A 15,052-nucleotide genomic window follows, 5' to 3' on the forward strand; every position below is an offset into this window, starting at 1 on the left:
CCAAACTCATAAAAGCCCTACCCTGCCTTTGTTCGGGGCTCACTCCACATGGATCCAGTAATTCTGTGAGCCCGAATTTAGGCTGGCTGGGCCTAAATTCGTAATAAAGCCCTTTGCTTTTGCATGCGTGATTCGGTCTCCCAGGTAATCTCTGGTTTTAGGGGGCGATATTAAAATCTGGGTACAACAATACAAGTCTTTGTGTGGATACGCAGCTTGCATCTCTCAGGCAAATACATAGGAGCAGAATGACTGAGTCTATGATAGAAGTATGTTTAACTTTTGAGAAACTGAAAAGTGGTTTATGATTTTACATTTTCACCAGCAGACTGTGAGAGTTCTGCTTGCTCGTCATCCTTTCAGCATTTGGGTCGAGAAGTCCTTCATTGCAGCCATTCTAATAGGCATATCTAGTATCTCATTGTGGCTTTAATTTGCATTTCCCTAATAACTAATGACGTTGAGTATATTTCATGTGCCTGTTGACCACCTCTATATCACCTTTGTAAAGTACCTTTTCAAATATTTTTGCCCATTTTTGTATTAGCTCATTTTTCTGTTCCTGTGTTTTGAGAATTCTTTCTTCTGGGTAGAAATCCTTTATCAAATACGAGATCTGCAAATATTTTATCCCAAGTCTGTGGCTTGTCGTTTCATTCTCTTAATGTCTTTCAAAGACCAGACCTTAATTTGACAAAGTTTATCAATTTTTAAAAAACAGATTGACCTTTTGATGTTGCTTCTAGGAATTCTTGACACAACCCAAGGACACAAGAATATTCTATGTTTTCTTCCAGAAGTTGTACAGTTTTATATTTTACTTTTAGGTCTGTAATCCACTTTGACTTAATTTTTGTATGTGGAGTAAAGTATGGGCTGAGGTTCATTATTTTTACATATGGATATCCGGTTGTTCCGCACCGTTTGCTGAAAGGACCGTCTTTTCTCCATTTACTTGCCTTTGCATCTTTGTAAACAGTCAATTGACCGTGTATGGGCGGATCTATTTCTGATCCCACTTTCTATTCTGTTTTCATCAATCTATTTGTCTATCTTTACACCAGTACCACACTGTCTTACTGCGGTTTTATAAAACTTAAAATTAGATGGTGTAAGTCCTTCAACTTAGTTCATCTTTTTCTGAGTTGTCTTCTGATTCAAAGAATGTTTCCTTATAAATTCTAGAATGTATATAATGAGCTATGTATAGCTTTTTATGACAGAATGGAAGTTGAATTGTTCTTAATATGTCATTTAGTTATTCTTTAGTCTCAGAATTAAAACAAAACAATATAAAACAAAAACTTCAGGTATCACATAATGTTGATAACTTTAACTGGATAAATTATTTCAGTATCCTATGCCAGGTAAGCACTCAACACAGAATTATGATTGCCTTTTTATATCAGTTAAAGTTCTTTGGTTAGAGGCAACAGAAAGAAAAAAGGGCTTTATTGAAAGAATGCTAGAGTAGCTCCTAGAAGTAAAAGGTAAGCTGCAGGAATGAAGCCATCTCTGAGAAACTTAAAGACTGGACCTGAGGACTTGATGTCCTTATGGTTCTTTGTTTTCAGGGTGCTCAGTGTAGTGAAGCCCATGGTCTGTGAGAAGAGGAATTTTCCCCTACCAGCTCTACTTGGGAAGATTCTAGAAGGGAGTCTGATTGGCCCAGCCTGGGTCACCTTAATCACTAGAGTATTCACCACTAGTCTAATCACTACTGGAAAATGATGGCTAAATTAATCATTACGTTAATTACTACTACTAAGACAGGGAATTCTGATTGGTCGGCTCCAGAGTAGGTCTTGTGATGTACACACAGACACGGATGCCCACTACCACGTAGCACACATTGCTGAGAGAGAGAACTAACGGATGACCTCAAAGTAATACATAACAGTTGGTGGACATTCTTAAATTCACCTTGATGCATACATGTAAACTGTCATTCCCATTGTCTTTGGGCTACGTGGCATATTATATATAGCATGTAAGAAATACAATTTTGTTACACTTGAAAGTTACTAAGAGAGTAGACTAAGTATTCTCACTACATACACAAAAAGGTAACTGAGGTGATGGAGATGTTAACTAACCACACTGGTCATCATTTCACAATATATGTGTATGAAATCATCATATTATACAGTGTTCTATATCAGTTATATCTCAACAAAGCTGGGGAGAATAAAATCAAGCTACTAACAGTTAAAAAAAAAAAGAAAAAGGAAATACCAGGGGTGCCTGAGTGGCTCAGTCGGTTATTCATCTGACTTCAACTCATGTCATGATCTCATGGTTCATTGGTTCAAGCCCCACATTGGACTCCACTGAGCTGTGCTGACAGCTCAAAGCCTGGAGCCTGCTTCAGATTCTGTGTCTCCCTCCCTACCCATCCCCTGCTTGCATTCTCTCTTAAAAATAAATAAAAACATTAAAAAACTTTTTAAATGCCAGTTTCTGCAACTTGATTTTGTATTTGTGAAATTATTGCTGATTTTGTTTTGTTTAATGCTATGTGGCATTAATATTTTTCTTTGCTTTCTATCTTAGGGTGACTGGGAATGTGAACAAGAATAAGCTGTTCATTTCCTGATGGCTCGTGGTGTGTGCTGACGTGTTGTTTGTGATGGCCTCTGAGGCCGAGAAGGCCCATGCTTTACTCCAGTCTTGGAGCACCGAGTCTCTCGTTTCCAGCCTCGGCCTGGGAGTGTTTTGCCTAGTAGCCGACAGACTTCTTCAGTTTTCAGTAATTCAGCAAAATGACTGGCTCCGAGCCCTTTCCGATAATGCGGTGCATGGTGTCATCGGCATGTGGTTGTGGGCGATTGTCATTGGAGTCAAGAAGACAACTGACTTTGGAGAAATCATTCTAGCTGGGTTGTTAGCCTCTGTTATTGACATAGACCACTTTTTTCTAGCTGGATCTTTATCTTTAAAGGTAAGAAGCATATATGTTTAATTTTTCTGGTCTTTCTGGTCCATTATATTCATCTTCACCGCATCATTTTGGAACTAGAGATTAGCTTTATTTTAAAATTAGCCTATTCATCCAGCTTTTTTGAGCACTTAGTGCTTCCCTGAGGGTGAACACAGACATGTTGCTAACCAAGTAACTTGGCATCACAAAGTGCCAAGGTTACACACAGAGCAAGGACTCACTAAATGTACTTGAGGAGTTCTGTGCTGGATTTGCAGAGGCCAGTGCTTGGTCAAGTCTTGAAGGAAGCGTTAGCCAACTGGTTTAAAGTAATGGGGGCCATCCCAGGGCTAACCTGGTTCTTTGTTCCGTGTTCTTTCTTCAGGGCCACACTTAGGATTTTCCCCCTCACTCTTCCTGTTTTACAGTTGGTGTGCCGCTCCTACATGCTCTGTAGCAGTTAAGTAGCTTTAAGATGATTCCTAGCCCTGGGGTATGACTTCAGTGAATTCATCCCCCAGTCCCTCTGGGGGCCAAAGGTGTGCATTTCCATGGACTCCTTAGCACAAGACCCTGGTGGAGAAATTTGAGGAATTTCATTGAGGCTTCATATGTTTAGCTATACAGTGACCTGTTAGCTTTGCAAATGAACTGTGCTTAAAATGACAGTTCAGACAATATTTTCTTTTTTCTTTTTAGAGAGGGAGTGCACATGAGCGGGGGACAGGGACAGAGGAGGAGAGAGAGAGAATGAGAATCTCAAGCAGGCTCCATGCTCAGCATGGAGCCCAACCAGGGCTTGATCCCATGATCCTGGGATCATGACCTAAGCCAAAATCAAGAGCCACCAGGTGCCCCTGTTCTGATAATATTTTCTTTTTTTCTTTTACATTTTATTTATTTTTGAGAGACAGACAGAGCATGAACAAGGGAGGAGCAAAAACAGAAAGAGACACAGAATCCGAAGTAGGCTCCAGGCTCTGAGCTAGTGGTCAGCACAGAGCCTGACGCAGGGCTCGAACCCACGAACCATGAGATCATGACCTGAGCCGAAGTCAGACGCTCCACTGACTGAGCCACCTAGGCGCCCCTCAGAAAATATTTTCTAAGTGTCAACAGATTGGCCTACCTTTTATGTGTTTATGAGCTGTAAACATTTCAGGAAAGACCCACAGAGCAAGGACTTTGCTTGTTACCCATGACCCGGAACAGAGTCTGACTCACCTAGTAGGTGTTCGGTAGATATTTGTTGAATGAATGAGAAATGGTCACTTCTTTTATGTGTCATATATCAGGTATTTCTCAGAGGTGGTCTCACTTATGAAAACACTTAATCAGTTAGGAATCACTAATTCCTGATAAAAGACAAATTGTAACTTTTGGCTGTGGAGGCAGAATAACACTGTGTTTGAGACTGGCATCAGAAGACCCGAGTTCGAATCCTGGTATGTAGTGGGAGCAGAGCAGCTTCTTTAAGCCTCGTGTCCTCATCTATAAAATGTGGATTCTGTCTTTACTGACCCCATCGCGTTGTCTTGAGTGTTAAGTGTGCACACATTACAGGACGTACCGTGGCAAATCGCCCACAATGAATGTTAGTGGAGCTGTGGATAAGCTGTGAAGCATCACACAAAGTGTGGTTCGTAAGTGCACTCATCTGAATTTAACGATCGTTTTTTTTTTTAACATTTAGGCTATACGCTGTATTCTTTGATTCACTTGGAAGCAGTAGTGTTAATATGAGCCAAGGAGTCAGACCCAGTGTCTCTACAACATGGGGAAGTTACTTGGTCTCCGTACGCCTCGGCTCCCTGCTCTGTAAAATACCCTCTAACTCATACAGTTGTTAGAAGGATTAAAGGACACAATGCACATAAAGTAGAGCATAGTGCTAGCACTGATCCTTTTTTAAAATGAAATAAGAACATTTTTTTAACCATGAAATTGTATATAATCATCAGTAGTAAATACCAAAACTAAGTATTTATGATACTATTAAAACAATTTTTTTAACGTTTATTCATTTTTGAGAGACAGAGCACAAGCAGGAGAGGGGCAGAGAGAGAGGGAGACACAGAATCTGAAACAGGTTTCAGGCTCCAAGCTGTCAGCACAGAGCCCCACGCAGGGCTCAAATCCATGAACCATGAGATCATGACCTGAGTTAAAGTCAGAGGCTTATTTTGAGAGAGAGCGAGCAGGGGAGAGGCAGAGAGAGAGGGAGAGAGAGAACCCCAAGCAGGCTCTGCGTTGTCAGCACAGAGCCTGACACCATCTCAGGAGTTATGAGATCATGACCTGAGCTGAAATTAAGAGATTCAACTGACAGTGCCACCCAGTTGCCCCAAGGTACAGGCTTTTACATATATATATTTTTTTATATTTATTTATTTGTTTGTTCGTTTGTTTTTGAGAGACAAAGAACAGGGAGGGGCAGAGAGAGAGGGAGACAGAATCCCAAGTAGGCTCCACACTGTCAGCACAGAGTCAGAACTATAAGATCATGACCTGACCCGAGATCAAGAGTCGGATGCTTAACCGACTGAGCCACCCAGGTGCCCCCAAGGTACAGTTTTTTAATGAATGTCTTGTATTTTAATGTGGTGCGAAGGTTATGCCTCCTAATTTATTATAGGTACTTAAGTGGTTTTTTTCACTCCTCCTTTTCCCCTTTACCATCCCAAAGGGTTCCTCTCTCTTCCTTTTTATCCCTTCTCCTTTTTATCACCAGTGCCTTTTAATGCCTTGAATCATGTGCACTTTTAAGTCTTTGCTTTGTAGTTGGTGCTCTGATCTACCAGGACCCTGTTCAGTGTTTCTCTTTCTAGTGGTTATTTTAGCTCAATCTTACTTAGGTCTCCTCTTCTTTCCTGGCTTGCAGTAGGAGCGTGTTAGGAGCGCTCCGACGTGGTGTTGATCTTCATACTTCAGAGGACTTTTTTTTTGGGCGCGCTCTGACTTCTGTCTAATGCTGAATGGGGTTTGGTACAGTTTTATTTTTCCTCATATGTAATGTTTTTGAGGATGTGTGGGGAGATTCGGATTCAGGCAGTTTTCACTACCCACGGCTTCCTTTTTATGAGAAATCATCTAATTGAGGGGAGCCTGGGTGGCTCAGGCAGTTAAGCGTTGGATTCTTGATTTCAGCTCAGGTCATGATCTCTCTAGGTCGCACATGCGCTCACAGTCTCTTTCTCTCTCTCTCTCAAAGTAAAAGCAAAAATAAAATAATAGTCTTTCTAAATGTTGTTATAAGTGTGTTCTGAAAATATTCAAGGCTAATACAAAGCGGTTACCACAAAAATATTTCTTTCACAACTTTATTAATAGAAGAATATTTTATTTGGTTGTGAGATTTTTTTTTCAGTCCTCTCAGAGGCCCCAGATAATTCTCTAAAACTCCAGATTTACACAAACCATACATTTGGGATATAAATTACATTCATATTGTGACTTTTCTAAGCAAATGATAGAAAACTTTAAAAAATTAATGACCAGGTTCTTGAGATCTTGATTTCATTTTTAATGCAAAGAATGCCCTACTCACATTTGTATTTTCTTTGCTTTATACATGCCAGATTTAATACGTGTATTCACAGTGATGTAGAAAATGTTTCCACTGCACTTCTAATAGACTGCCTGGAAAATATTTTAGGATATTAAGAAGCATCTATAAAATTTTGTTTGCCAAGAAGGAAATGATACCAGCTCCCCCTTTCCCCTACAGGCTGCTTTGACTCTTCCCCGGAGACCTTTTCTTCACTGTTCTACTGTGATCCCCGTCGCTGCCCTGACCTTGAAGTTTACTATGCACCTTTTCAGGCTCAAAGACTCATGGTGCTTTCTTCCCTGGATGTTATTTATATCCTGGACCTCACATCATATCCGAGATGGAATTCGTCATGGCTTGTGGATATGCCCATTTGGGAAAACTTCTCCTTTGCCATTCTGGCTCTATGTCATAATCACATCCTCTTTACCTCATATTTGTTCATTCGTTATGTATTTAACAGGGACCAGACAAATGATGTCTGCAAAACATGGAATTCAGATTGATGTCTGAAGCAATTGTGACACACTGAGAGAAGGAAATGGTCCAGACAATGGTCATTAAGGGTAGCTGATATTACATATTTTAAAAATATATTATTATAATTCCTGAATCCTCTTGCTCAGGAGGCATGTGCCCTTTTTTTAAAAAAGAAATATATATACATTTGTTGTAATCTGACTTCTATAATACAATAGTACGGTATTAGCGTTTCATTTCTCCCATTGTATGCTTTTATTGTATCTTCTGTTCACCTGGCTTTACCAGTAGCTCTAGTAGATTAACATCCAGTTACGTTTCCTGGAGGTGTACATTTACGGCAGTCCACTTCAGGATGGAAAACAGATCACATTGTCGGGGGCCTAACTTGTCAGTGTTTGTGGCCACATGTCCTTCCCTGAGATGTTGGAACAGTGAAAGAGCCAGAATAAATGAGATCCTGAATAAGACGTATGGTGACCACTAGGATTTCTGTATTTCCTACATGTTGATCCTGACTGAAGTTTGATTTGCCAGGTACGTTAGTGAGTTGTGATTACTGGCAGAATCTGCACAGTGCACTTGTAAGAAATCATTGTAATAGTCATAAAAGATAGCAACTAATATTACATCTAGATTATTGTTTCAGGAATCTTTAGGAAATAATTATTGTAATAGTTACCTGTAGTAACATTACTCAAGTATTATTTTTTTAAGTGTATTTATTTTGAGAGAGAGAGAGCGTGTGCTCATGAGTGGGGGACGGGCAAAGGGAGAGGGAGAGAGAGAATCCCAGGCAGGCTCTGCTCTGTCAGCACAGAGCCTGATGTGGGGCTTGAACTCACGAATCAGGAGATTGCGATCTGAGCCAAAATCAAGACTGAGCCACTGACTGAGCCACCCAGGTGCCCCAGTATTATTTTTTTAGTATCTTTGCCCCCAAATCTCAAGTGGCTCAAGGTTAAGGTTTTACCTGTTCTGAAAAACATAATTAAATTAACAAAACATTAATACATGGCTTATAACCCTGGAATTTGAATTCACACAAAAAAGGACTTAACCGGTAATGTTATTTCAAATGGAAACTCCTGAGGTGCCAATAAAATTGTTTTAGTTGCTATCAATTTGTTTACACACTATTTAAAAGTATTATACTAGTTCAATAATTTTGAATACATATGCCTGATACAGAGAGACCAAACATACGTGTTTCAAAATGAAGGATTTTTAGGAAATTTGCTTTCTCCTTTATTCTTTCAGGTTAACCTGTCAAATAACCTTTATTAGAGAAGGAAAATTTAATTGCAATAAAATTTTACATTTTCACAGTTTAATGTCACTTTGATATAAAAGTCAGTGCCCTCGAGGCACGTGCTTTGCTTTTTGGTATCGTATGTGCCATCTGCTGTCTTTAGATTTTCTCACACATTTGTGATTTGTAGTGCTGGTGATCGTGTGCCTTATTCTCTGAGAAATGCTGAAGCAATGCCTTATCCAGAGCATATTTTTCTTATTTATTAAGTTTAAGCAAAGCTCTGTAAATTGTGACAAATGTTCACTCTTAGTTTTTGTTGTTAACCAGTTGGTTGCAGTGTATTAGGTTTTAGAGTCTGTTAGGTTTTACAGTCCATTATCTTTCGAAGACAACCGTTGGGTCGGTTTGGTTGGCATGATAAATATCACATGGTGGGGAGAACTTGAAGAAGGTAGAGATTTTTTTAAGTATATGATTTCAGAAATCCGTGGAAATAAAGCATATGTCTTTTTCTGACTAAATTATAAAACTGTTTCTTTCTCCGTATAAAACAAAGGAATGCTATTAAAATATAGGGCCTTATTTAAGAATGCCACACTGGCATTTGGGGGGATGTCCTGACTTTTTGTATTAGAATGGGAATCCAGGGGCGCCTGGGTGGCTCAGTCGGTTGAGCAGCCAGCTTCGGCTCGGGTCATGATCTCACGGTTCGTGGGTTCGAGCCCCGCGTCGGGCTCTGTGCTGACGGCTAGCTCAGAGCCTGGAGCCTGCTTCAGATTCTGTGTCTCCCTCTCTCTCTGACCCTCCCCTGCTCGCATTATCTCTGTCTCCCAAAAATAAATAAAAATCATTTAAAAAAAAAAAAAAGAATGGGAATCCACTTTGGCCATGACTCCTTGCTTAACCAATAATTGTACATTTTAAATGTGAGTTTATCTTCTTTCGTAGCTCTTCCATCAGAAATGATCATTGTCCTCTAAATGGTGTGTGACAGCTGTGGTTGGAACCTCTAGAAATAGAGCCGCCAACTTCCCGTGCCACCGTTTTGTTTTTTACCTTATTGAAAGAGTGTGTGTCAATACGACATTATGCTGAAAATTGGATTACATCTTGTTTGCATGTGTGTGTTTTCTCCGTCCACTAAATGTCCTCCACTCACGTAGTGGAGGCTGGTCCACTGATCTAACGTTCCAACCTACTGTTTTCTAGACGCATGTTTAGTTACGTAGCTACTCAGAAGAACTTCCGCCACTGAACTGTTCTCTACTCCTCCTAGAGCCTAGTCTCCTCTAAGTGGGAGGCTAAGTCAAAGCTCCCTGAATCCTCACTTCCTGTCTTCAACTCAGGCGGCCACCATTGCTACATCCAGTTAGGCGGACACGCCCGGGCTCCATTTTGTTTTGGCTAGTGGAACAATTACTCAGTTTTTCCCATTTTCCCAACTGAAGAGGGGAGGAGAGAGGGGATATTCTGGTCCTTGTTCAGTGTTGTCATGGCTAAACCTTTTATTCACCACAGTTGCCAGTTTCTTTCATTTGATATCTCACTATATTCCTCATTTTTAATCCTCCTCACATGCTACTAAAGACTCACTTTCACCTTCTTTGAGAATGTGAGCACCCGGATCTCTTTTTTCCTTTTATTCCAACACTTGATTTTACCCTCAGTCATCAGATGAGCCTCCTGAATATTCCCCGTTCCTTCTATACCAGTGACTCATCACTACATCACACCAGCCATGCGCCAGCACAATAGGCCTCCGTACCTGCCTTTTAGATGACCTGCTCACTGCTGAGATCCCAGACTCCAGCTTCCTAGACCAGTGGTTCTCAATCTCTAGCATACATCAGAATCACCTGTAAGACTTACTAGACCAGGGATTGCTTGAGACCCACCTCCAGAGTTTTGACTCACTAGATCCCAAGAATTTTCATTTCCAACAAGTTCCCGATTGATCTTGTGAAAGGGGAAATGAAATGAGCTCACTTATGTCAAGTGATTTTAAAATGGAGCTGGGAGGCCATTAAAGGAGATGGGCTCATGCACGGCCTCACTAGTGGAACCATGAACTTTTGAACTGAGCCAAACCTCAACTATTACAAGCAGTCAGCCTGAACACCTGCAGCTTGCTACACTGAGACGTTGCTTAGCAACACACTTAGCAACCAATTTATACTCCCTCAAAAGTAACTTTCTGCCCTGAGCAACGTAAAAAAAGTTCTTTGAAACAACTACACAAACTTTACTTTTTAGCTTTAAAAACCTCTGACTTCGCTCCCTAGGGGGATGCTATTTGAGTTGCCACCCAAATCTGTGTACACCGAATTGCAATTCTTTGATCCCAAATAAACATTCTTTCTTAATTACTGCCTCCTGGCGATTTTAGGCTGACCATATTGGTGCTGCTATTCAAGAACCATGACTCTAGACTCCTCCTGTTTCTTGAACTTCATTCCCTTCCCTCCTCTTCCTTAAGCCAACTCTTTCCCTTGTCAATATCTTTAATTTTTCTCAACTTGTCTTTGTCGCTAGGTCCATCAGCCCTCTGCTAGGCACGTTTGACTCTGTCCTTCTCCTACCCAGGCAGTGTTCTAGGTTACTGTTGACTATTTCAACCCTCAGTGCCCAGACGCCCTCATGTACTCTCCAGTCAGCCGACCCAGAGTAACACACATAGTCGGCTTTCCCCACTTCTACTCTAGGACACACATCTGTAAAGCTGTTCTGAAACCCTGCTGACGTGGCCTGCTATCTAACTTCAACTGAGTATCTTAATAACACTTTGCTCACTACTAAATTTTTTTCCCCCAAACACTGTACCAGAAAAGCCAAGCTTCAGGATTTCTGTCCATATTAGATTCAGCCCAAAGCCAAGAGGCTCACAGCATTCCACTGATCTGAGAAATTTATATTAATATTCAATCTCCACAGTTACTTTGCACTTTGCATAAACCCAAGGCGTTGCCACGTATGTCCCCTTGGCCTTTCTTTACTTCCCAGGAATAAGAATACTAATTAAAGCGTTTCTGAAGCATCTTACCCTTTGCCTGTCCTGGCAGGGGGTTGTTTGGCGTACATACCCAGCAGCACTAAGTAAAGTTTTGATGTCTGGCAACGGGGAGGGGAACATCCGCTTCACGCTCTAACACTCATTCTGAGCCTCCTCAGTACTCTGTGTGGGCTTTCAAACAAAGCATCCATCAGAATTCACACGCCCTTCCTTATTCTGCATTCATTTGACTTAACTCAAGCAACGCCTGGGTTCCCAGGTCAGCATCAGTGGTGCCATGCACATAGACTGCAAGGCAGAGAGAAAATTCCCCTAGACATCTGGGTGACGCTCAGTAAGGTATGAAACGCGGGCTGGTGGTTGCTAGCAGACTGCATGCAAGTATAACATAGCTCAGTGACAGCGGGCAGACCTCATTACCCGCAGCTATTTCACGCAGTCGCAGGGAAATGACTGGAGCTTTTTAAAGTCTTCATGAAAGACCCTGCTCTAAGGACCTCATTGTGTGCTGTAGAGCCTCGCTCTTCTCGGAGAGCCGTGTGTAAACATCACCCTTCCGTCTTCCTGGGCTGCCACGGCTGTTTGCCCAGAGTCTGCAACAATAGTCTCTCAGTGTTAGGCCTGGTGTCCTGGCCCATAGAGACTCCAGTGTTCTTAGATTCCAAACATATTGACACAGGACAGTCCTCACAAAGGGTGGCATGGACTGCAGGCCGTGCCTTCTGCGCAGGGCATCTGTCATTCCTCAGATGTGAGACCCAGAGCCAGCCACTCGGCCAGCTCTCTGCTCCCATAGCCACATACTGATTCAAGTAAGATGGGAGTAAACTAAACCCGAGGGGATCTTTGAAGGGGGGAAAGTACTACAGAAGAGTGAGAAGCGGGGCACCTGGGTGGCTCCATTGGTAAAGCATCTGACTCTTGATTTCAGCTCAAGTCTCCATCGGTTGTGGGGGCTCGGCACTGAGCGTGGAGACTGCTTGGGATTCTCTCTCTGCCCCTCCCCTGCTCGCTCACTTGCTCACTCTCCCTCAAAATAAATAAATAAACTTAAAAAGAAAGAAGAAGACAGAACAGAAGAGCGATGGGAAGGCTGTCCATGTGGCTGCTTAGAGGTTGTAGGGGGTATGCCTGTGTGAGTCCTGTATTACTCTTCTTTTGCGGCTCTAACAAATTACCATACATTTGTTGGTTTAAAACAAGATAAATGCATTATCTTCCTGCTCTGCATGTCAGAAATCCCAGGTTTCACTGGGTTAAAGTCAAGGGATTAGCAGGGACTTGTCCTATCTGAGTTTCTAGGGAAAAACCTATTTCCTTGCCTCCTGCAGCTTCTGGATGCCACCTGCATCCCTTGGCTCATGGTCCCGTGTTCCATCTTCAAACCCATCAATGGGAGGTCAGTTTCCTTCTTTACATGCATCTTTCTGTTGTTTTTTTTTTAAATGTTTATTTATTTTTGAGACAGAGACAGAGCATGAGCAGGGGAGGGGCAGAGAGAGAGGGAGACACAGAATCTGAAACAGACTCCAGGCTCTGAGCTGTCAGCACAGCACCTGATGCAGGGCTTGAGCTTGTGAACCACAAGATCATGACCTGAGCTGAAGTCAGAAGATTAACCGACTGAGCTACCCAGGCGCTCCCACATGCATCTTTCTGATCCTCTTTCGATAGTCACGTCTCCCTCAGGCCACAGCTGGGAAGATTTAAGGACCCATGTGATTAGATTGGGCCCAGCTGGATAATCCAGGCCAAGTCCCTCAGCTCCAGGTTCTTTATCATGTTTGCAAAGCCTCTCCTGCCAAGAAGGGTAACCTATTTTCAGGTTTCAGGGATTAAGATATGGGCCATTCTTCTCCTTACCCTGAGATATTTTTAATTGTTTTGTTGCTGGTGGTTTTATTTGTTTAATATGAGCTGACGAGACACCTCCCACATAACTAAGACTGCTCTCTTGAATCCTATGCAGAATCTAGCCCTGGTGCCTTTGCACAAGTCACGCGTCCTTTTTAAGCCAATGAAGAATAGGTCAAATGCTTTCGAAGACCCTCTTACCTCTGTGGCTTTCCATAATCCCAGCTCCTTGTCCCAGGAATGGGTGCGGGGGGTGTGCTCCTCAAATTCTGGGAAGAGTTAGGTTGTTTTTGGGAAAATAATGACCTTCTTTTTTCCTTTGCTATTGACACTACGGTTCTATTTGTCCTCTATTTTCTCCGTGTAGAACTATTGAATCTTAATACAAACTCTCCATTCTCCATGAAAAATAAAAAAAAGATTTAAACTAATAAAAGCCTTGGCCAACTCAACATCCACAGTTATATGAGTGAAAATGTATGTGGCACTTGCCCCCACACAACAGCGGTTCCCTTGGCCACGGGGCAAATGTTTAATGTGTTCCTACTGCCTAGCAGCCCTCGTGTTAAAGATTAATGTTCTGGAGACGCCTAGCCGGCTCAGTTGGTAGAGCATGCGACTCAATCTCGGGGTTATGAGTTCAAGCCCCCACATTGGGCATGGAGCCTACTTTAAAAAAAAAAAAAGAATGTTCTAATGGTGAAAAACACAGTCTCCATCGTAAAAGAACCTGCAGGCTGATGGCAGAGACGTACAGAAGACAGGCCATTTTCAGTACAGCATCATCAGTGGGCAATCCGAGCAAACCCAGGCCCTCTGAAGTTCCATTAGGATCGGAAGGGGAGTTCCTTGAAAACTAACAGAGAAGCAGAGGGCTCCAGTGAAGGCCTGAGGGAGGTGATGGGAAGGGTGGCAAAAGGGAACAGCAATTAGGAAGCCCTGAAGCCCTGAGTGACAGCACAGCACCTAGGTGGGAAGGCTGGGAAGACAGGTAATTCAGCTCTGCTGATTCCGGTGTCTGGAGTACAAGCAGTGAAGGCTGAAGGCACTCAGCTGACTGGACTGGGGACTGATGGCCTCCTCCCTCCTGGACTTGTTGAGGAGTTGGGGCTGGGAATTTACCCTGAAGGCCATGTGGAAACTTGGAGCAGGGTAAGTGGCGGATCAGGCTTCCTCCCCCTCCCCCAGGCTGTAACCAGGAGTTGAACCCAAGAGGCCCTGTGTTTTAACTGATGTCATGTAGCACTGTCGTCTTCCCATCAAGAACTTAGAGGAATGGAAGCACAGCAGCAATAGAGGCCTGTGTGCTCAGTATCGATTACTTCTGAATTTAGTCAACTTACAATCTAAGAAGAAAATACTAGAAATACTATCTAAGAAACCCAGGGATGTGGTACCTCTCCCCTTGTGTGTAGCCTTTTCGGATCAGGATCAGGTTCTGCCTCTGCCCGGAGCTCTGGCCGATCGATCGGAAGTGCCCAGAATGGAAAGTGCTCACGTTTGGTTTTGGAGACATGCTATTCCCTCTGGCTGGAAGGCTTTTCCTTCCCCACTGAGGTGTCTGTGTAGCGCTTACTGCTTCAAGGTCACCTCAGGTGCATCCTGTCTGTAAATCACTTTGTTTATTTTTAATGTTTTATTTATTTTTGAGAGAGAGAGGGAGAGGGGCACAGAGAGAGGGGACAGAGGATCCAAAGTGGGCTTTGTGCTAACAGCTTGCACTCATGAACCCTGAGATCATGACCAAGCTGAGGTCAGCCAGCTTAACAGAATGAGCCACCCAGGCGCCCCGTCTGGAAATCACTTTTTTTTTTTAATTTTTAATGGTTTTTATTTATTTTTGAGAGACAGAGACAGTGCGAGCAAGGGAGGGTCAAAGAGAGAGGGAGACACAGAATATGAAGCAGGCTCCAGGCTCTGAGGTAGCTGTCAGCACAGAGCCTGATGTGGGGCTCGAACCCACGAACCATGAGATCATGACCT

General features: G+C 42.6%; 1 protein-coding gene across 2 annotated transcripts in view; it reads left to right on the forward strand.

Annotated features, from left to right (window-relative positions):
- The window catches only part of TMEM267 (transmembrane protein 267), a 14,400-nt gene extending 6,980 nt beyond the window's left edge, over positions 1-7,420 (forward strand). For both annotated transcript variants that reach the window (XM_029941493.1, XM_029941492.1), the window contains exons 2-3: positions 2,554-2,941; positions 6,648-7,420. In XM_029941493.1, the coding sequence (XP_029797353.1) occupies positions 2,630-2,941; positions 6,648-6,983 (648 nt within the window). In that variant the 5' untranslated portion in view covers positions 2,554-2,629 and the 3' untranslated portion in view covers positions 6,984-7,420. The remainder of the gene's footprint in view (positions 1-2,553; positions 2,942-6,647) is intronic.
- The last annotated feature ends 7,632 nt before the right edge of the window (positions 7,421-15,052 follow it).

Source organism: Suricata suricatta, chromosome 6 (assembly GCF_006229205.1).
Source record: "Suricata suricatta isolate VVHF042 chromosome 6, meerkat_22Aug2017_6uvM2_HiC, whole genome shotgun sequence".
Taxonomy (NCBI): domain Eukaryota; kingdom Metazoa; phylum Chordata; class Mammalia; order Carnivora; family Herpestidae; genus Suricata; species Suricata suricatta.